The 22,880-nt window shown below is 37.7% G+C and overlaps 1 protein-coding gene and 1 pseudogene across 23 annotated transcripts in view; one reads left to right on the top strand and one right to left on the bottom strand.

Moving 5' to 3' along the window:
* Window positions 1-1,215: 1,215 nt before the first annotated feature.
* LOC114282052 (putative elongation factor TypA-like SVR3, chloroplastic) overlaps window positions 1,216-22,880 on the top strand; it is a 100,968-nt gene continuing 79,303 nt past the window's right edge. For 2 of the 22 annotated variants that reach the window (XM_082898222.1, XM_082898233.1), the window contains exons 1-4: window positions 1,262-1,665; window positions 3,775-3,893; window positions 3,980-4,056; window positions 14,843-14,989. In XM_082898222.1, coding sequence (XP_082754348.1) covers window positions 14,919-14,989 — 71 coding nt within the window. In that variant the 5' untranslated portion in view covers window positions 1,262-1,665; window positions 3,775-3,893; window positions 3,980-4,056; window positions 14,843-14,918. Of the gene's footprint in view, window positions 1,666-3,774; window positions 3,894-3,979; window positions 4,057-11,391; window positions 11,528-14,182; window positions 14,287-14,842; window positions 14,990-15,183; window positions 15,291-22,880 lie in introns of those variants that run through there. The other 20 variants (XM_082898236.1, XM_082898235.1, XM_082898240.1 and 17 more) reach the window with 19 other exon arrangements.
* On the bottom strand, window positions 11,216-12,117 carry LOC145804337 (uncharacterized; annotated as a pseudogene). The gene is made up of 2 exons (XR_014345973.1): window positions 11,709-12,117; window positions 11,216-11,577 (listed from the first exon to the last, which is right to left on the bottom strand). The product of XR_014345973.1 is annotated as an uncharacterized LOC145804337 (transcript).

The raw sequence follows: 22,880 nt of genomic DNA, 5'->3' as shown, positions 1-22,880 counted from the left end.
GGTCTTCGCGTCTCACCCTTCGTCGTTGCTCGTCGAGCTGCACAGTGTGTGGGTGTGCTTCGGACTGTAGAGCATGCATATCACATTCTAACTCATAACAAAGACGAAACAAAAAAATAAATTTTCTAAATGAAAACGGGTACAAAATGGCCTTACTAAACTGGTTTACTAAATTACATTCTCGCCTTCTAACCCAAAACAAAGACAAAAGAATAAATATATGTGTATGTTTAAATGAAAACGGCTTTCGTAAAGCAAAAATAATTTTCTAAATAACACCTTCTAACCAAAAACAAAGACAAAAGAAAATTTTTTTTTACATGAAAACGACTTTAGTAAAGCCAAAAAAAAATTATTAATTACATTATCACCTTTTAACCCAAAACAAATACAAAACAATAAACCAAAAAAAAAAATTACATGAAAACAACTTCAGTAAGACGAAAAAAAATTATTAATTATATTTTCTAAATCAAAACAAAGACAAAAGAAAAAATAAAAAATTTAACATGAGAATGGCTTCAGTAAAGCCAAATAAATGAACATGATTGGCTTAATAATATCTAAATGAATATGATTTTAAAATTATATATATGAAAAATAGTATGTAAAATTAATATATGAAAAGAGATTTTTCTCATATTATGTAAAATTTATTGTAAACCTGCATTCAAAAACAAAAGAAAAAAAAAACATATTTTAACATGGCAATAGCTTTAGTAAAGCCAATTTCAATTTTATGAATCATATTATCACCAAAACAATGACAACAGACAAAAAAAAATAAAAAATAAAAAAATAATCTGCTAATGAGGAAAGAAATGAAAGTTGGGTGCGGTGTACACTGTAAACGCTATTGGAAATAGCGTTTTCTTCAGAACAGTACTGCGCACTAAAGGCGCTATTCCGAATAGTGTTTTCGTCACATATACAGTGAAGGCACTATTTGTAATAGCGTTTTCTTCACAAACCTACATTCCGAAATGAAGCTATATTCAGAATAGCGTTTTATTTAGAAGCGCTATTTGTAACAGCGTTTTCTTAATCAAACTCGCGAATTGGAATAGGGATTACACTGTTCATCAAATTTCGACCTCCTAATAGTAAAAGCACGAATCAGAATGGTACTTCAGCTTAATTTGAGAATTTCGTCAGAGGATGACCTAGTTTGAGAAATAGCAAAAGAGGCTTATTTTGGGAAAAAACCCGTGTTTCCTTACTACCCAACAACGGCTATATTCACCACCGCCCCCACCCAAACGGTTCATTTCTCTCCCAAAATTGCAACGGAGGCAAATGTTCCTCTTACATCTTTTTATCCTTCTCTCTCCTCATTGCGATTAAGCTCACATCCCTGAAAAGTTTTGGTTAGAGTTTCTCTCTCTCTCTCTCGAAGGAAATTTGCGGAAGTGGGTTCGGGATCCACCGCGAAGAAAGAGCTTTCGCAGTTGGCAAAACGACGCCGCCGCCACCGGAAAAAAATCACCAGGGAAAACCCCTCCTCCTCCTCCTCCTCCTCCTTAAGCCGCTGGGCCAGTTTGGTTGAGAGGAAATCGCTTCTTCCTGCTGTGGCGGCATCCACCTGACCCGGATGTCATCTGCGCTGATTCGGCGGGTGGGGATTGGGAGGTCACGGCTCAGGTCCAGGGATTTGAGATCGCTATGGTGTGTTTTATCTTCCTTTTCACTATCTACATTTGTTTTGTTTTGTTTTCATAGAATATTATAGAACTTGAATGAGGAATTTCAGTTTTGAAAATTCAGTTTAAGACTGAGTTTTTGTATTATTTGGTATCAGAGCTAGCCACTACATTGGGTATGAGATCAAACACATGTATAGATTAGATACCTACTAAGGTGTCCAATACTGATAGAGTGAAACAGCCAGAAGGGATAGGGTTATCATTGGGTCGAGGGATAGGGTTACCATGGACATCGTGATTGTATGTTGTGATCCCACATCGATTAACAAAAAGCTTGGCCATGTGCATATATTTTAATGTATACATGCCACACGCATATGTTGTTAAAGTTTTGGATGGAAAATTTTAGTGTCAGAAATTTGCAAAATTTTAGAATTCAATCTTGGACTGTAGGACTCTATTGAAAATTCTCTATTGAAATAGAAGAGAGAAAAAAAGGGAAAAAACCCAAAAGGACTCTTACTATATTCCGTGTATGATCCATGGCATCCTGCCAATCATACACCTCCTTTATGTTCTTGGCACGCTGTTTTTCTGAATAGATTCGTTACTCTCTTTGGCGGCTTGAGAGCAAGCAAAGAAACAAAAGGGGCAGACAAATCAACAAATCAGTGTTGCTTTCTACTTAGAGGGTTTCTAGAGCCTGAAATTCCCTTGGTGAGATTTGTGTTTTTAGTTATTCACCACGCAATTACTGCTACTTGTTCAGCTATGCTTGATCTAGTTTTGAGTTTGATAGCTGCCAGTTGCTTCTGAATTCAAATGTTATTGGTTTATATGTGAGAGTTTGAATTGGGCTTTGTGTTAGTTTGTGAAAGTAGAAGCAAGAACACTTGGGAGTAGGTATTCTTTTAGAGAAAAAGAAGAATGTAGAGATGAGTTAGTGTAGGTCCAGAAACTCTTACCCCATCCATACACATGGTAGCAAACATCATGACGGATACTCTTGTGTCACTTACCCTTTGTATGGTATACTTTTTCCCTTTGCTTTTATTTTAGACACTAAATTTGAAAATGATCCAGCATAATAGATTGGGTACATTGCTCATGACCTCTAAATTGAAGCAAATTGGTGTAATGTAAATGCTCAACATTGTTACATGAATGAACTCTTTCCCACAATAAAAGTATCTGGTTAGTTGCACATTGGTCTTTTATTTATTTATTTATTTATTTATTTTTTATATATAGGTCTGATGTCTACAATTTCTCAAGTGTGCTTATCCTCTTTTGTGTGTGTGTGTGTGTGTTGGTGTTGGTGTGCATATTGCACCCCTAGCTAAAGTTCTTTCCTTCTCTTCACAGTGCTTGAAGGGTGTCATGAATCTTTAGACTTGTACAAATCATCTTAGGTTGGAAAAATAAATGCAAGTCACTACTAGCCACAGCAGGAATAAAAATAGCATTAGATGCAAAATTTAAATCCAATACTTGTGGTAGTTGACGGGCCAAAATCATATACTTTCTTTGTTGCCAAACCAATTACTTATGAAAGAGGAAAGGGAAAGTATTGTTGTAAATGAGATAAAAATTGTACAATTGAATAAATCTCTCATTGGAAGCTCCTAGCATAACTAGAGTCTAGAGACTTGTGGGAAAGCATGTTTGGACACCCAAAAAAAATGTTGCCCCTCTTTCCAATTCTTCGCAGTAGAATGGTTATATTTCTTATTATTTTAATCACAAACCTTAATTCTACATTTCACAAATTTAAATTGGTTTCACTAAACTTGTTACACAACTCAAAAATGAAATTGTGATCAAAATTGATGAGGTAAATGCAAAAAGGGTTGATTATCTTAAATCAGCATAAAATTTGAAGCAATATTAGTGCAATTTGTTAATAACCATCAACCTTTTTCTCATACCAAGCTGTCCCAAGAAGTTAGTTCAGGGAATCTGCATAACACAAATGGAATACTTAAACCAAGCCTGTGTGGAATAGTCCTTACGAAGCTATGTGATAAATGATATTCTAACCAAGTAAAACTTTGTTGTCAACCATACCTTGATAACTTGGGCGTTTCTAGCTTTATAATCAATAGATTTTGAATAATTTATATGATAATAGGTGAAGACATTGGCTTGTGTTGTTGAAGGAGATGCAGGAAAGGCAATTTGCAAGGAATCAGAAAGGATAAAACCTGCTGCTGTTGTAATGGGTACCAGAGGCCGAACCTTAATCCAAAGGTCACTCTCACCCTCCCTCCCTTCCTCCCTCTCTCTCTGTCTCTCCCTTTCTTTTTCTCTGATATGAATGGTAGTTTTCTCTTCAGTGTATTGCAGGGAAGTGTGAGCGAGTATTGTTTCCACAACTGTAAAACAGCACCCATTATTGTTGTTCCAGGCAAAGGTATTTTGTCTTAACTAAATCAATCTGTAGATTTCCTCTCGGTGATTTTCAATAATTACAGAATTTTATAAAATTGTGATGTGGAACTGGCAAAAGCTGGACAGGAATCTGTAATTTAGTTGACTTGAAAGAAGATATAAAACAGATTCGACGTCTGTTTGAAACCTTGTTTCATTGTGAGTATTTGCAGCTGTTGTGATGAAGACAAGTTTGCTTGTGAATCAATGGTTGTAGTTTTGTTACTCGTAGACATGAATTATGTATATTCTTTATTAAAAGATGTATGATTGGTGAGTGTAAACTGTGTAATTGTTTGAAAGGCATTGAAGTAGAACTCATTGTCTGGCTTCTTATTAAATCTGAGCCATCTAAATATTCACAAGTAACAAATGCGTAAATTTGATTCATTCACTCGTTATCACTCCTTATCAACTGGCCTCATCTTTTGTGCCATCTCAAATCCTGTTAGACTAGTCTGACGTTTGTACTGCTTCTTTGCCTCCATAAAACTCAGACCTTCGAGTGTTTTTAATCTTATGGTCCCTTCATCCTCACTTAATACATCCTCATCCAAAGCCTCGACTTTGAAACTCCTACAACACCCTGTACAGTTGCTTAACCGTAGTTGCCTGCAAAGATCATTGTAAGCACAAATCTTGTGGAAATTCTTATCTTGATTAGTTAGAGAAATCATATGCTTGCCAAATTTGTCACATTTGAGTCCAGAATTAGTGGTGTTGTGATGTTGTTTCACACTGTACATCTGGTTTAGAATTTCCATTTAAAATTGATTCTTTCTAGTTAAATACCTGGCTATATAATTCAATTAAGAATCAGTAGTGTTTCCGGTAACTACATTCTGTTCGACTTATTTACTCACAAAACCTGCTTTTTGAAAAAAGGTACCTGGCGGAAATGTAGTCTAAGATGGATGTGTAAATTTTGGCATATTTTAAATTTCAAATGAACCATTTTTTCTTTTCTTTTCTTTTTTCTTTGAAAAGTAAAATAGTAATGTTGATGGTAGGCTTATATAGGTGAGAGCACTTGAAAGAGATCCTAGAGCATATGAGTTGGCTCTAAAGTTTCTTTGCTTTCGTTAATATGTTGATAGTTCATCAATTCATTATTTATATGTTAATAATCAATGAGAAAACAGAAATAATAGCAAACTTATGAACTGGGAATAAAGATAATTGAGATTCTAGAATTACTGAATGACTTTTATAATACTTTTCCCAATAGGAATAACAATTGATACAGCAGTGAGCTTCTTAGAGTCATATTATAGCTGCAATCTGCCTAAAGTTGCCTTAATGAATAACTAGTTGTTAGTAAGCCAATTTACATGACTCACATGACATTTTAAATGAAAATACTATTAGCCAACCCATGAGTTAATAACTCATAAAAAGAAGCACATAAAATAAAAGAAAACGAACTGTTCTAACGAATCGGACTGGAGACTTTCCTTGATCTTGAACTTTGGTTTCTCTTGCATTATTCTTCTATACTGTTTGTCTCCGATCTAATGATCTGATAGAGAAATCTTCTAACCATAGATTAATTCCCTGGTTCAACCTTTTCAAGCTGTTAAACAAAGTTTATGAAAGAACTTGCATATGGAGAACATGTAATTTTTTTTTGGTACATTGGAGGGGGAGGAGAATTGAAGTTGTAACCTCGAAGAACACAAGTTCTGGCCACTGGGCTAACCCCAATGGTTTGTGTGTTAAAAATTTGCTCACAATGGAACCTGTATATGCCTCGTAGTACGGTTCGGATCTTTGTGGCCACATCAACTTGTAGGTCTTATAGTCAGACTGACCATTACATTATTTTGAGTCACTCATTTACCTATTGTTGTTTATTGCAGTTATGTGACTCAATAATTCTCTGAAAAAGAAACCCCAACTTGGACAGTTTGGTTGTAGTCAATTTAATTGAGCCTAGCAGAGAACTTTGGGCCTAGGCTTGTTTCAAAATTTTGCATATATACTTTATTATGAGATTGTCTTTGTTAGTCAAATATATCAACCCAAATATTGGTGTAGCTCATAATTATGCTTGAGGTCTCTTGGCTTTATTGTTCACTTTAGGTAGAGGGGGGGGGGGGGGGGGCTGAATTATCAAGTTGCAGTACATTTATGTTTGTTCTCTCCGCCTTTTTGGCAAACAGAGGAATTCGATTCTTTAGGTTGTGCAGAGAATTCATTACGATTCTCCTGCCAATTAAAAGACACAAACTTGAGTCCTGAGGGAAAAGACACCAACTTTGGGGGCTGATATTACATATGGGAAATGTTAACCACCGCTATATGTGTATGAAGTATATTAAAATATGTAAAATATGTATATAAATATATGAAAGTGTTCAGAAATATGTAAAATGTGTATTGTAATTTTTATGTTTTTGGCATTACTTGATCCTTAACCAACACCCAATGGACGGTCATTAACAAGACCCATTACATAAACTCTTCAAAATAAATAAAATACCAGTGTTAGATGCCCGGAACTTTGACAAGGGTGTGGGATGTGTCCAATGCTTTTTGTTGGACATTTCTTACATAATTGTATTTGACCCTATTATTATATATATTGTTGTATAATTGCTACAAAATGAGTAAAATACTTTTTTACCAAGTCTAAGTACCTATAAATTTGAGGATTGATGGGGGCATTGGCACCCAACACCCGTACCAAATTAAGGCTATGGTTTCTCTTCAGTCCTCCATTGGACTGAAGAGGTGTTGTTGGGCTTTGTGAGCCCACTTTTGAGCCCTGTTTCTAGTCCAATTACGGGCTGGAGACAGTCCAATCCCCAGATTAGCTTCTCCCAATAAATATCGGCTCAAGAGTAGTACTCACATTCACCACATAGCCCCAGAGAATCTTTCTAGGTTCTATAGCTTTTTGAGTGCTTGAATATGCAACCATGTCAAAAGTGAGAAGGGAAAATTCCAGGTCAGCATAAGTGGGCCTCAAGAAAGGGTAAAGGCAAAAAACCATCTCTCCCTATCCCACTTGAGGCAGAGAGAATTACAGAGTATCTTGCCTCCAGATGAGACAGGGCCACAGGTCCTACCCCTCTCACTATTACTTGAGGCTTGAAAAGGAAGGGAAAAGTATGGCTCATAGCTGCTTACCCAAACACTGAAAACAGCCTTTCTTTAGCATTAAGACAATGAATAGAAAGACAGGAACTTGTAGCTGTCTAAACTCGATAGCATAGAAGAGGTAAGTATGGTTTCTTCATAGTTTGAGAGAGAGAGAGAGAGAGTGGAAAAAATATAGGCCCCTTGTGATATTTTACCGTAAGTCCTGAATTAGAAAAAAAATATCCCATGGCAGTTATATTTATGTATTACGATTGATTGAGAAATTGGGGTGATCTTTTTTCACTCTGAAAACTAGTCTAGTTATGTAATTCTTATGTGAAAATGAGCAAATTATGGTAATTTTTTTACAGAGAGAGAGAGAGACAGAGAGACAGAGAGAGAGATTGTCTGAGAATGGAAAAAATATAACCCCTTGTGATATTACTGGTTATTCAGATATGGAATAGAGACTGTCTGTGAATAGAAAAAATAAAACCCCTTGTGATATTACTAGTTATTCCAGAATTAGGAAGAAAAAAAAAAGGAGAAGAAAACCATAGCAGTTATATTTATGTATTAAGATTGATTGTGACATTGGGGTGATCTTTTTGGCTGTGAAGCCTAGTCTAGTTATGTAATTTATATGTGAAAATAATAATATGATTTACTCCCTCCGTCCCAAAATAATGGTCCCTTTTGGGGAATCCAACTTTTTTTGGTAGTACAATTATTGCATTTGAAAAAAATTGATTTTCCAAAATTATCCTTTTGATAGTACATTTTTTGGGAATATCAATGCATAATTGTACTTTTTATGTTGTTTATTAATTTAAAAGAAGGGTAAAATAGGAAATTTATATTATTTTTGTACTTAATTTTTGAAGAGGGACTAATATTTTGGGACAATGAAAAATGGAATAAGGGACTAATATTTTGGGACGGAGGGAGTAATTGGTTTCGATTCAATTGTTCACTTTGTTTCTTAAAAAATGGTGTTAGGCATAGTAGCAGGAAACTCCTATTGGGGTTCACTCCCGGCCCCACTCCCAACCTTAAAACTCTTCTATAGGGCTGTCGCTACCTGGTCTCCCCTCTCCCACTTCATGCAACTATGGTTTTAGGAAGAGAGGGAGCTGGTGTTTCTTAGTTGGCTTAGAAAATAATGCTCTAAAATTGTGAAACATTCTTCCTTGTCACCGGTATAATGTGACTGAAACTTTATAGTTTTTACTATATCCATCTAACAACATTTTTATAAATACTTGTCTGAGTCTACATACGAAGTAACAATGACAGAAGAATATTGGAATTGAAAAAGCTAATAATTCACTGGATCTTCATCTGGGTTACTAAGTTCACTTCTACACCATCATTAGATATATATCTATATCTCAAATCATCCTAATATTAGGTATGGCATGATCTCTATTGTTATTGAGTGCCGTAAAACCTCTTTACTCATCCTAATTAACATGGTTTTTAAGGTGAAACAACTTCCCTTATTAGCCTAATGCGAAACCTAAGGAACCGAATGACTAACCTTGATATTTTCTCTGACTCCACCCTTAACGCTACAAATATGTTCTTAAATCGTTTGAAGATATTTAATAGCTGCTTTTGTTGTTACACAGCACATATAAAAATTGTAATATGGAAACATATTGATGTTGATGATGCAGTTAGCTAGTTAGATACTGTAAATACTGGGGACATGGAAACCTTCCTAGTGGACAGGATTGGATGTGATTTTCCTGGAGAGAGAGAGAGTGTGTGTTTTGGCTTTATTTATATATGCTCTCTTTCACTGTCTCCAATTATCAGCGTCTTATTCAGACACATCTCATTCTGTCCCAAAAGAAACCGCTCTGGTCCACTGGTTGGCTCATGTTCTCTATCTGTCACGGGAATGCCTTAACATTGTCCTTTGGGTTTCATTCATTGTAAGGACAATTTGTGCCCCTTGATCTTCACGTTACAGTTCTTCCATTTCCCAATTGCACAACTTTTATTTTTCTAGTGTAGTTTTGTATTGTTTTGTTATTCAATTGATATATGGTAGTAACTTTGATGAGAACAGAATGGTCCAAATGGTGATCAGAAGAATCATAGGGAGAAAATAAAAAATCAATCGCGATTGAAACCTAAAGTACACCCATAGTACATCACACGCTAGAGAATGTTGAGGAGGTTAATAGGTATCTTCTCATTATAATACTTATTTCTACGGAGATGGTATACATACAACTATCCACGTTATGTACTAGCTATAGAAAACAAAAAACGAATGAGGAAGAAAGGCATTTGGATTGAACTCATCCAACAAATCATATGATTTATGTTTTGATTCAGATATCCATCTTCAGATTGCTAGCTTCATTGGAGCCTGCAAATGAAAGAGTCATGTTTCTTTAGATTCAACACCAAAAAAGAGCAAATGTTATTTATAGTCATGTATGGGTTAGAGAAACTGCATAAGAATATATATGGATGTGGATAGCATAAGATGCATACAGTGAGAATCCAACGCCTGTGATATTGTCATATCTTAAGTTAATCAATGCGATCAAATGATCACAACCGTGTGATTTTGTGGGTGTAGAATTTGACTTTTTTTTTTTTTTGGGGCAAAAGTCTTGATAATGTATGTTGCACTATTTAATAGTGGATTGGTGATATATAGATGGCCATTTTGTGTCCATCAATAGCCAAAATGCGCCACTCATTTTGTCAGGGTTTTGGGAATTTATGGTCATCGAAAGGGTCCGATGACTTCGGTCCTTTTAGGTGGAAGACAAAGAAAAAGAAAGATACCTAATAGGCAGCTTTCTTGATATAACTCAAAGAAGACCCATTTATTCTTGAGAAAAATCATTAACATTTTGTGGGGTTCCCTATGGTCTCTCTCATACATAGTAAGTTCCACTTTGCTCCATTTTTCTTACTTCCTTTGTAGGGCTCCAAACCAACTAAGTTGTTCATGAATAGCTTGAACTTGGTTCGTTTAAAACTCTTTTGAAGCTCAAGCTATTTTTTTAGGCTCCTCCACTAAATGAACAATATTAATTTAGGTTCCATTTTTCTTTTCAAGTTTGAACTCAAGCTCTTGCTTGGCTCGTTGGCTCGAGCCAAGTTTGACTAATTTTTAGCTAGCCAAGCTCGAACATCACAAAACTTGGTTCAATTAGGCTCGATTGTAGCCCTACTTCTTTCTTATACAATTATTAGAAACAGGAATTGAAGATTGACATTTGACAATACTTGTTAGTTCTATATACCTGTAAATTGCTGGGCTTGAAATGATGGTGATCTTCCTTGGAGAAACTCCACACCATAAAGGTTATGTAAATTGGCTTCCCAAGCCGATGAGGATTGTATATGTTGTAGTGTGAATGAATTAAACTTTTGTGAGAAATTTAAAAATATATGTATAACATTCAGATTGGAGGGGGAAAATATTAGTAGTAGAAGAAATTACATTGAAACAGGACGAATCGAGAAATGTTTCAGGGCTCGATACGGGGGCGCTGATCGTTCTTCGAAGTGCCATATGAGGAGCGTTTATTCCCATTTCCAACCCGCTACACGAAACTACTTGTTGTAATGGATTAAACTGTAGGTAGGCAGGGTTAGCGATCTCTGATGATACCTCGATTGGAAAATTGGATGTGCATGCTGAAAACACCTGTTTTATAGAAATGTTTACATTAAAATGTTTTGGAAAATTGTTAACATTGAAATGTTTCTACTTTGTGATGTCTTTACCTCTGTCACTACAAAATTGTCGATGTTGAAGTCGAGTGTTGGATTTACAGCAGCCAGTTTCATGGACAGGAACTGTGTTTTGGCAACAATAACAACATAGGAAGATTATCACTTTACCCTTCTTAAGAACAACAATTGAATTAAGTGTTATGATTACTATGTTTTCTACCTCTACTTGTCTTTGAAGAGATTGAACATGGTTGATGATTTCATCAAGCATACCAGCCTTTCCCGTGATCTTATTACATCCCGGTACTAAATCTTGCAGATATTTTGTTCTCTCACTAATTTTCTCTCCTCACATGCACAATTTCACAGATATATTGCACAAATTTAGTACCATCTACAACTATAGAGATCTAAAAACATATATAAGTTCAATGGCAACACTCGAACGTACTCTTTCGGCCAAGCTATGGCTGTCAGTGGCTTGGCCACGCCGTGCACGAACGTGAATGTAATCAGGTTTTTGAACCTCCGAAACCTTCGAGTTCTCCTTGGAAGTATCTGCAGATGTTTCTCTCTTGTTGTTATTGTTGTTGCTGGTGTTCTTGCTGTCGTTGTCGCTGTTGCTGTTCTGCTCCGTGATCTTCGACTCTCCCTGTTCGGTACATCCTCTGATCCTTTTTTCCTTACAATCTTCTTCTTCTGCTACTGCCTGAATATGTGTCAAATTTTCTTAGTTTCCAAACATATATTTTCTTCAATTTGTTAAAATGTATTCTGTTATTTTGATTGTGAGTGAATCAAATGCTCACAATTTATAAAACAAAAGAAAAGAAGACAAACCTTGAGGTTATGGCTCTTGTCAGCCTTTCTCTCCTTGAAGCTCATCTTCTCTGGCAAGACAGAAGAGTCTCTCTGTTTTGCTTCAGTCACTGCTGTAGCCGTAACTGCCACCTCCGATATCGCTGCTGCCGGGTAGCTAGTAGTCCTGGAGAGGCCATAATTCATCTCGAACCCGTTCAAACCCGAAATCTCCGGTGAACTGCCTGAAATCCGTCCACCCGTTTTCCATGCCTGGATCCGTTTTCACTGTACGCGTCATAAGCTCGTTGAGTGACATATGATCACCACCCTGAAATTGCTGACCCTGAGGTGGCAAAGAAAAGACACTGTTCAATTCATTTCCCTCAAAAGCCTCCACCTCAGGAGAATCTTTAATGGAGGTGTAGTTTTTATTTTGGAGTCGAAACATTTGATATTGAGCCCTTTTTTGGATTACTATTAGGAATCTCTCTCTCTCTCTCTCTCTCTCTGATAAATACTATTAGGAATCTCTTTCTTTTGTTTCTTGATTGATTTGCCGGAAGAATTTAGCTTATGGGTTGATGTATAGTTTGGCCTTTTTCCCTCTTATGTAATTTTTGCCCGAGATTTCTCCTTGTGTCTCGTTCTGGATTTTATCTACCAGGAAGAGGAAAATTCTCCTTCATTATTCCCCCCTTGAGATACAACATGAACAAAATAAAGTTGGTTGTCTTAAGGCTGGTCATGTTGAATTCTCAAACTATTTAATCTTGGATTAGAAAACTTAGGCTGTCGTTGATTTAGTAGTACTGGAGGCCCAACATCAATCATTATATTCTCCTATGTGTTGGAGGGCTAACAAGAATTTGAATCAAATGGAAGTTGATTAGATGGGATTTTGGTGTGCTGAGAAGTTGATGTACAAATGCCTAGGAGGACTAGCTCCAACCTTCAAAATCACAATTGAAGAAATAATACCTATTGGGAGCAAATATCAATCATTTTATTCCTCCTTTGTGTCTGCTTAGCAAAATCGTGGAAGAAATAATAATACATATTGGGAGCAACTAGAATGGAAAGAACCCTCCTTGTGTGACTTGACTGCTTAGCAAAATCATAGAAGAAAAAATACATATGAAAGCAAGTCAAATCCAAACAAAAGTATAAAGAAAAATCTTGGTCACAACATATCCAATTTTTTATAGGAAAACTTTTGACTTGAAGGATAGCTAAGGGACAAGCTTGAAAGAAAAAATCTTCCATTGTATGAAAATTGTGAGTGTTCAATCAACTTTGTTTCCATCTATTAAAAAACTGAGATCTCAAGTGGAAGCAGACACCCAATCTCTAGGGATTTTCATGGCTCGAGCAGTGGCCAACGATTTTGCAAAGTCTAAGGTGGTTTTAACTTGGATTTTGGATGGGATTGGTCTTCAAGTCATCTCATTTATAAATACTCGTTCCATCCCCAATTGTTTGTCAATTTTCAGCATTCATGCCTTTTAGTAGGGTCAATAAATAATGTATTTTTTTTTCCTACAAATTGAAAGAAAGAATAAATAAAAAAACATAGATGATTTTTTTGGGATGTTTGGAATAGTTACAATGGACTAGCAATTTCGTACGGGAGGGGAATTAAACTAGTTGTAACCAAAATAAATTTGTCAAATAAGAGAAGTATCATATTCGCTTGCACTATCAATTGATTAATATGCGTTTACATCACTTTAATACATTTCAAGTTTGTTTTGGTGATTTCCTAGTCAATGGTGGATCGCGTTTAATTTGTGGTGAATTCACAGAGTATCATGGATGCTTGATACTCTACCAACCATTCAGGAACAAACATCATCAATTTCCAGTGGTATAAGAAACACGCTAACAAGGCACATGAACTAGGTTAGGGTTGGATTGTTTCTATTTTTTTTCCCCCTTACTAATGGTGAATTGGTTGGCTACGGGGTCCTGTGGTTTTTGTTCGTTTTGATTTTCGACAGGAAGAAGGAAAAAAAAAAAAAAAAGGGAATCCTTTTGTGTGTCTAATTGATTATTATATTGATTGCAGAATTGATTGGCATCAAGCAAAATTCGTACTGGTTTAATTGAATAAAATGAACAATTCATAATCTCTGTCATGTTATGTTATCAATCCTAAGCAAATTCTTTTCCATTTTGAGGGCTAAATCTCCTCTAGACCTTATTCAAGTGCCAAACAACATTTTAAGTGTGAAGTATTAGCACTTTATCTGAATCACTAGATTTTTAGCATTGTCAAATTAATTTTTTATTTGAAATGTTACTGCAATAGTCGTTTGACCAAAAGATGTGAAATAAAACCCTGTTTATAGATGAGGGCTTATTAGGGTTATATTTTAAGCCTGGCTAAGAAAGATTTATACAAGTCAACTAAAATTTGGGATATACGTAGATCATGGGATATACGTAGATTTTGATCCCTAGGAATGGCACTGTATAGTTACCAAAAAGCATGACATTTTGCATTTCAACTGCAGGAAACTTTCACCAGAGTAAATGTTCCCATAGAGTGGCTGCGATGATTTTTTCCACGGCGAAGCATGGCTGGCATTAAGGGCGATACATGTTAGATTAGCACAATGTAAGAATGGAGTTAATAATAAAGACTTCCTTTAGGAAAAACTGAACCTAGGTGTTGGTCAGCATGCAAACGAAAGGCTGTATACACTCACAAGACTTATCCTAAAGTATCAAAATTGATAAGACCTAAAGCACATACCTACTACATCAAGTGTTTTGGGAAGGATGAGATTAGAAATCAGACAGAAAATTCATTTTACTTTTTTGGTTAGGTAAAATTCATTTTACTTATAGTGAAAAGAGATTGAAATTTTAAAAGTACACGTTTTCTTTTGATTTGTATCATTATCGTTGTCATGATGATTGCACCAGCATGTGACTATCATTACATTAGATAGCAGGATTGGTTGTGGTACGCCATCACTGCCGCCACTCCATCACCATCATGATTTCATCAACTATTGGAATAGTTTCTATTTACACCTTGAGATTCATTAAATTATTGTGAACTGTAGCAGTACAATGTCAACTTAATGTTTAACTGTGAATTGCCTCTATTTAGTTTCTATTATTAGTTTTTATTTATTTATTTATTTATTTTTTTTCTTTTCATGTAGACATGGCGTAAAACATTTGACATGGCTTCAAAGGTCTTCTTGGAGATGCATTACAACTGGCACAAGCGCTTGACAAATGATATTGCTAAGACCATGCTATTTCACACTGTGGAAATTTTTATCTGACCTGGGGTGTTGGGAAGGAAGGTTTGGCCCTTGTGCACTACTAGCGTCTAACTTATATTTACTTATTCTTGTATATGTATTTTATCACCACAGCAAAATAATTGTTGTATTTTGTGTCATACAAATTAAGTTTTTTGCCCTCAAAGTTGTCTTTTATGGAGCTGTGTGATTTAAATTGGTAATCCAATTTTCCCATTATGATTTATAAAATCCAGTAAACATTTTGCTGTGGAAATTTTTATCTGACCTGGCGGGTGGTGGAAGGAAAGCTTGGTCCTTGTGCGCTTCTAGCATCCAACTTATATTTACTATTCTTGTATAGGTATTTTTATCACCACAACGAAATAATTGTTGTATTTTGTGTCATATAAATTAAGTTTTGCCCTCAAAGTTATCTTTTATGGAGCTGTGTGTGACTTTAATTTGATTATTCACTTTTCCCATTCTGAATTATAAAATCCAGTAAACATTTTGTTGTTGGTAAGCAATATTGATCTTGTGACAACCCTGTTAATCATCGGTTTTGAATGTTATTTAAGTGCTTTGTGTGAATTTGAATGCTTATTATGTGTTTAATATGATTTTTAGGTTCATATCTGTTAACCGTAGGAATATCTGTTGTGATTTCGGTTATAATATGAAATTGAAGGCCTTAATGACGTCAGAAGTTTGATTAAAATTTGATTCAGATTAAATCAATTAAATTAAGCCTTGATTAATTAGTCTTAAGCTCTATTTAACTAACTTGATCCCTAATTAAGGCCCTAAGCTAATCTATGAGAAATGTTAATTAATCGCATTTAGGCAATTAAGCTTGGAAACTCAATTTTAGAGAGAAGAGCTTGGAAGCTTGGAATTTTGCTTGAGAATTGAAGAATTGAGGAAGACACCTTAAGAAATTGCTAGAATTAGTGTTCTTGAAGACTTTAGGTATGTGTTTAATTCCGAATTCATGAATTGAAGTCGAAAAAGGCACTTTTTTCACACTTAAGCTTTAAAATAGTCCATCGGGGGCTCAAATCGTGTAACAGTCACGAGAAGTCCCGGGGAACACCTCAAACACCTCAGGCGGGACCAATGTAAGTTGTGGAAACTTACGGAACTAACTCGGGACTCCCGGTTTGAAAACTATGTCAAAAAATGCACTTTTCAATCACTTAAGCTTGAAAATAAGCCATTAGAGGCTAAAATCGTGTAACAGTCACGAGAAGGACCAGGGAATACCTCCAACACCTTAGGAGGGACTAACGTAAGTTGTGGAAACTTACGGAACTAGTACAGGACTCCTAGTTTGAAAACTAAGTCAAAAAATTCACTTTTTTCACATTTATGCTTAAGAATAGGCCATCGGGGGCCAAAATTGTGTAACAATCATGAGAATGCCTGGGAAACGCCACCAACACCTCGAGAGGGACCAACATAAGTTTTGAAAACTTACGGAACTAGCACGGGACTTCCGGTTTGAAAACTAAGTCGAAAAAGTCATTTTTTTCACATTTAAGTTTGAAAATAGGCCATCGGGGGCCAAAATCATGCAACAGTCACGAGAAGGATCGGGGAATACCTCAAACACCTTGGGAGAGACCAATGTAAGTTGTGGAAACTTATGGAACTAGCACGGGACTCCCGATTTGAAAACTAAGTCGAAAAAGATAAATTTTTCACACTTGAGTTTAAAAATAGGCCATTGGGGGCAAAACGTGTAACAGTCACAAGAAGGCTCAGGGAACACCTCAAACACCTCGGGAGGGACCAATGTAAGTTGTGAAAACTTACGGAACTGGCACGGGACTTCCGGTTTGAAAACTAAGTCGAAAACGACACTTTTTTCACGCGTTAGCATGAAAATAGGCCTTGGTGTGCCAAAATCGTGTAACAGTCATGCGAAGGCCGGGCTACACCTCAAACACCTCGGGAGAGAACAACGTAAGTTATTGAAAATATGGAACTAGTATGGGACTCTCGGTTTTAAAAGTAAGTTAAAAAATTCACTTTTTCTGCATTTAAGCTTGAAAATAGGGCGTCGATGTTCAAAATCGTATAACAGTCACGAGAAGGCCCAGGGAACACCTCAATCTCCTTGGGAGGGACCAATGTCAGTAGGGGAAACTTGCGGAATTAGCACAGGGTTCCCTGTTTGAAATCTAAGTCGAAAAATGCATTTTTTTCACACTTACGGTTGGAAATAGGCCATCGGGGGCCAAAATCGTGTAACAGTCACGAGAAGGTATGGGGAACACCTTAAACACCTCCAGAAGGACCAATGTAAGCTGTGAAAACTTACGGAACTAGTACGGGACTCCCGGTTTGAAAACTAAGTCCAAAAAGGCAAATTTCTCATACTTAAGTTTGAAAATAGGCCATCAGGACAATGTAAGTTGTAGAAACTTACAGAACATGCATGAGATTCCCGGTTTGAAAACTAAGCTAAAAAATACATTTTTTTCACACTTAATCTTTAAAATAGGCCATCGGCGGCCAAAATGGGTCTAACAGTCACGAGAAGGCTTATGGAACACCTCAAACACCTTAAGAGGGGTCAATGCTGGTTGTGGAAACTTACAGAACTAGCACGAGACTCCCGGTTTGAAGACTAAGTCGAAAAATGCACTTTTTTCACACTTAAGCTTGAAAATAGGCCTTTGTGGGCCAAAATCGTGTAACAGTCACGAAAAGGCCCGGGAAACACCTCAAACACCTTGGGATGGACCAATGTAAGTTGTGGAAACTTACAGAACTGGCACGTGACTACTGGTTTGAAAACTAAAGTAAAAAAATGCCCTTTTTCACTTTTAAGGTTTAAAATATGCCATCGGGGGCCAAAATCGGTAAAAGTCACAGGAAGGCACGGACCTCGAGAGGGAGCAATGTGAGTTTTGGAAACCTACGAAACGAGCACGGGACTCTCAGTTTGAAAACAAAGTCTAAAAAGGCAATTTATTCACACTTAAGCTTGACAAAAGGCCATTGGGGGCCAAAATCGGGCAATAGTCACAAGAAGGCCCATGCGACACATCAAACACTTCGGGAGGGACCAATACAAGTGGTGAAAATTAATGAAACTAGCACGGGACTCTGCGCTTGAAACTAAGTAAAAAAATGCACTTTTTTCACACTTATGTAACAGTCATGAGAAGCCCCAGGGAACACCTCAAACACCTCGAGAGCGACCAATGTAAGTTATAGAAACTTACCGAACTAGCATGGGACTCCCGGTTTGAAAACTATGTCGGAAAAGTCACTTTTCTCACACTTAAGCTTAAAAATAGGACATCGGGAGCCAAAATCGTGTAACAGTCACGACAAGGCCCAGGAAATGCATCAAACACCTCGGGAAGGACCAAGAGAAGTTGTGGAAACTTACGGAACTAGCACGGGACTTCCGGTTTGAAATTTAAGTCAAAAAATGCACTTTTTTCACAATTAAGCTTGAAAATAGAGCATCAGTTGCCAAATTCGTGTAACAGTCACGAGAAGGCCCAAGCAACACCTCAAACACCTCGGAGGGACCAATGCAAATTGGGAAAATTTACGGAACTTGCACGGGACTCCTCGCTTCAAAGCTAAGTCAAAAATTGCACTTTTTTCACACTTAATCTTGAGAATAGGCTATCGGGGGGGCTAAAATTGTGTAACAGTCACGAGAACCCCAGCGAAATCCCTCAAACACCTCGAGAGGGACCAATGTAAGTTGTGAAAACTTACAGAACTAGCACGAGACTCCCGGTTTGAAAACAATGTAGCAATCACGAGAATGTCCGAAGAACACCTCAAACACCTCAGGATAGACCATTGTAAGTTGTGGAAACTTACGGAACTTCAACAGGACTCTCGGTTTGAAAAAGAAGCCAAAAAATGCACTTTTTTCACACTGAATCCTGAAAATAGGCCATCGAGGGCCAAAATTGTGTAACAGTCATGAGAAGGCCCAAGGGAATACCTCAAACACCTCAAAAGCGACCAATGTAAGTTGTAGAAACTTACCGAACTACCATGGGCTCCCGGTTTGAAAATTATGTCGGAAAAGTCACTTTTCTCACACTTAAGCTTAAAAATTGAACGTCGGGAGCCAAAATCGTATAACAGTCACGAGAAGGCCTAGGAAACGCATCAAACACCTCGGGAAGGACCAAGAGAAGTTGTGGAAACTTACGGAATTAGCACCGGACTTCCAGTTTGAAATCTAAGTAAAAAAATGCACCTTTTTCACACTTAAGCTTGAAAATAGAGCATCAGTGGCCAAATTCGTGTAACAGTCACGAGAAGGCCCAAGCAACACCTCAAACACCTCGGAGGGACCAATGCAAGTTGTGAAAATTTACGGAACTTGCACGGGACTCCTCGCTTCAAAACTAAGTAAAAAATTGCACTTTTTTCACACTTAATCTTGATAATAGGCTATCGGGGGGCTAAAATTGTGTAACAGTCACGAGAACTCCAGCGAAACCCCTCAAATACCTCGAGAGGGACCAATGTAAGTTGTGAAAACATACAGAAGTAGCACGGGACTCCCGATTTGAAAACAATGTTGCAATCACCAGAATGTCCGAAGAACACCTCAAACACCTCAGGATAGACCATTGTAAGTTGTGGAAACTTACGGAACTTCAACGGGACTCTCGGTTTGAAAACGAAGCCAAAAAATGCACTTTTTTCACACTAAATCCTGAAAATAGGCCATCGAGGGCCCAAATTGTGTAACAGTCATGAGAAGGCCCAAGGGAATACCTCAAAACACCTCGAGAGCGACCAATGTAAGTTGTAGAAACTTACTGAACTAGCACGGAGCTCCCGGTTTGAAAACTATGTCCGAAAAGTCACTTTTCTCACACTTAAGCTTAAAAATAGGACATCGGGAGCCAAAATCGTGTAACAGTAACGAGAAGGCCCAGGAAACGCATCAAACACCTCGGGAAGGACCAAAAGAAGTTGTGGAAACTTACGGAATTAGCACCGGACTTCCGGTTTGAAATCTAAGTCAAAAAATGCACATTTTTCACACTTAAGCTTGAAAATAGACCATCAGTGACCAAATTCGTGTAACAGTCACGAGAAGGCCCAAGCAACACCTCAAACACCTCGGAGGGACCAATGCAAGTTGTGAAAATTTACGGAACTTGCACGGGACTCCTCGCTTCAAAACTAAGTAAAAAATTGCACATTTTTCACACTTAATCTTGATAATTGGCTATCGAGGGGCTAAAATTGTGTAACAGTCACGAGAACCCCAGCGAAACCCCTCAAATACCTCGAGAGGGACCAATGTAAGTTGTGAAAACTTACAGAACTAGCACGGGACTCCCGGTTTGAAAACAATGTTGCAATCACAAGAATGTCCGAAGAACACCTCAAACACCTCAGGATAGACCATTGTAAGTTGTGGAAACTTACGGAACTTCAACGGGACTCTCGGTTTGAAAACGAAGCCAAAAAATGCACTTTTTTCACACTGAATCCTGAAAATAGGCCATCGAGGGCCAAAATTGTGTAACAGTCATGAGAAGGCCCAAGGGAATACCTCAAACACCTCGAGAGCGACCAATGTAAGTTATAGAAACTTACCGAACTAGCATGGGACTCCCGGTTTGAAAACTATGTCGGAAAAGTCACTTTTCTCACACTTAAGCTTAAATAGGATATCGGGAGCCAAAATCGTGTAACAGTCACGAGAAGGCCCAAGAAACGCATCAAACACCTCGGGAAGGACCAAGAGAAGTTGTGGAAACTTACGGAATTAGCGCCGGACTTCCAGTTTGAAATCTAAATCAAAAAATGTACTTTTTTCACACTTAAGCTTGAAAATAGACCATCAGTGGCCAAATTTGTGTAACAGTCACGAGAAGGCCCAAGCAACACCTCAAACACCTCGGAGGGACCAATGCAAGTTGTGAAAATTTACGGAACTTGCACGGGACTCCTCGCTTTAAAACTAAGTAAAAAATTGCACTTTTTTCACACTTAATCTTGATAATAGGCTATCGAGGGGCTAAAATTGTGTAACAGTCACGAGAACCCCAGCGAAACCCCTCAAAAACCTCGAGAGGGACCAATGTAAGTTGTGAAAACTTACAGAACTAGCACGGGACTCACGGTTTGAAAACAATGTAGCAATCACGAGAATGTCCGAAGAACACCTTAAACACCTCAGGATAGACCATTGTAAGTTGTGGAAACTTACGGAACTTCAACGGGACTCTCGGTTTGAAAACGAAGCAAAAAAATGCACTTTTTTCACACTGAATCCTTAAAATAGGCCATCGAGGGCCAAAATTGTGTAACAGTCATGAGAAGGCCCAGGGAACACCTCAAACACCTCGAGAGCGACCAATGTAAGTTGTAGAAACTTACCGAACTACCATGGGGCTCCCGGTTTGAAAACTATGTCGGAAAAGTCACTTTTCTCACACTTAAGCTTAAAAATAGGACATCGGGAGCCAAAATCGTGTAACAGTCACGAAAAGGCTCAGGAAACGCATCAAACACCTCGGGAAGGACCAAGAGAAGTTGTGGAAACTTACGGAACTATCACGGGACTTCCGGTTTGAAATCTACGTCAAAAAATGCACTTTTTTCACACTCAAGCTTGAAAATAGAGCATCAGTGGCCAAATTCGTGTAACAGTCACGAGAAGGCCCAAGCAACACCTCAAACACCTCGGAGGGACCAATGCAAGTTGTGAAAATTTACGGAACTTGCACGGGACTCCTCGATTCAAAACTAAGTCAAAAATTTTACTTTTTTCACGCTTAATCTTGAGAATAGGCTATCGGGGGACTAAAATTGTGTAACAGTCACGAGAACCCCAGCGAAACCCCTCAAACACCTCGAGAGGGACCGATGTAAGTTGTGAAAACTTACAGAACTAGCACGGGACTCCCGGTTTGAAAACAATGTAGCAATCACGAGAATACTTACAGAACTAGCACGGGACTCCCGGTTTGAAAACAATGTAGCAATCACGAGAATGTCCGAAGAACACCTCAAACAACTCACAATAGACCATTGGAAGTTGTGGAAACTTACGGAACTTCAACGGGACTCTCGGTTTGAAAACGAAGCCAAAAAATGCACTTTTTTCACACTGAATCCTGAAAATTGGCCATCGAGGGCCAAAATTGTGTAACAGTCATGAGAAAGCCCAGGGGACACCTCAAACACCTCGAGAGCGAACAATGTAAGTTGTAGAAACTTACCGAACTGGCATAAGGCTCCCGGTTTGTAAACTATGTCGGAAAAGTTACCTTTCTCACACTTAAGCTTAAAAATTGAACGTCGGGAGCCAAAATCGTGTAACAGTCACGAGAAGGCCAGGAAACACATCAAACACCTCGGGAAGGACCAAGAGAAGTTGTGGAAACTTACGGAACTAGCACGGGACTTCCGTTTTGAAATCTAAGTCCAAAAATGCACTTTTTTCACACTTAAGTTTGAAAATAAAGCATCAGTGGCCAAATTCGTGTAACAGTCACGAGAAGGCCCAAGCAACACCTCAAACACCTCGGAGGGACCAATGCAAGTTGTGAAAATTTACGGAACTTGCACGGGACTCCTCGCTTCAAAACTAAGTCAAAAATACGCTTTTTTCACACTTAATCTTGAGAATAGGCTTTCGGGGGACTAAAATTGTGTAACAGTCACGAGAACCCCAATGAAACCCCTCAAACACCTCGAGAGGGACCAATGTAAGTTGTGAAAACTTACAGAACTAGCATGGGACTCCCGGTTTGAAAACAATGTAGCAATCACGAGAATGTCCGAAGAACACTTCAAACACCTCAGGATAGACCATTGTAAGTTGTGGAAACTTACTGAACTTCAACGGGACTCTTGGTTTGAAAACGAAGCAAAAAAATGCACTTTTTCCACACTGATTCCTGAAAATAGGCCATCGAGGGCCAAAATTGTGTAACAG

This window comes from Camellia sinensis, chromosome 12 (genome assembly GCF_055761805.1).
Source record: "Camellia sinensis isolate YWXY chromosome 12, ASM5576180v1, whole genome shotgun sequence".
Taxonomy (NCBI): domain Eukaryota; kingdom Viridiplantae; phylum Streptophyta; class Magnoliopsida; order Ericales; family Theaceae; genus Camellia; species Camellia sinensis.
This window is presented reverse-complemented; position numbering and strand designations above follow the sequence as displayed.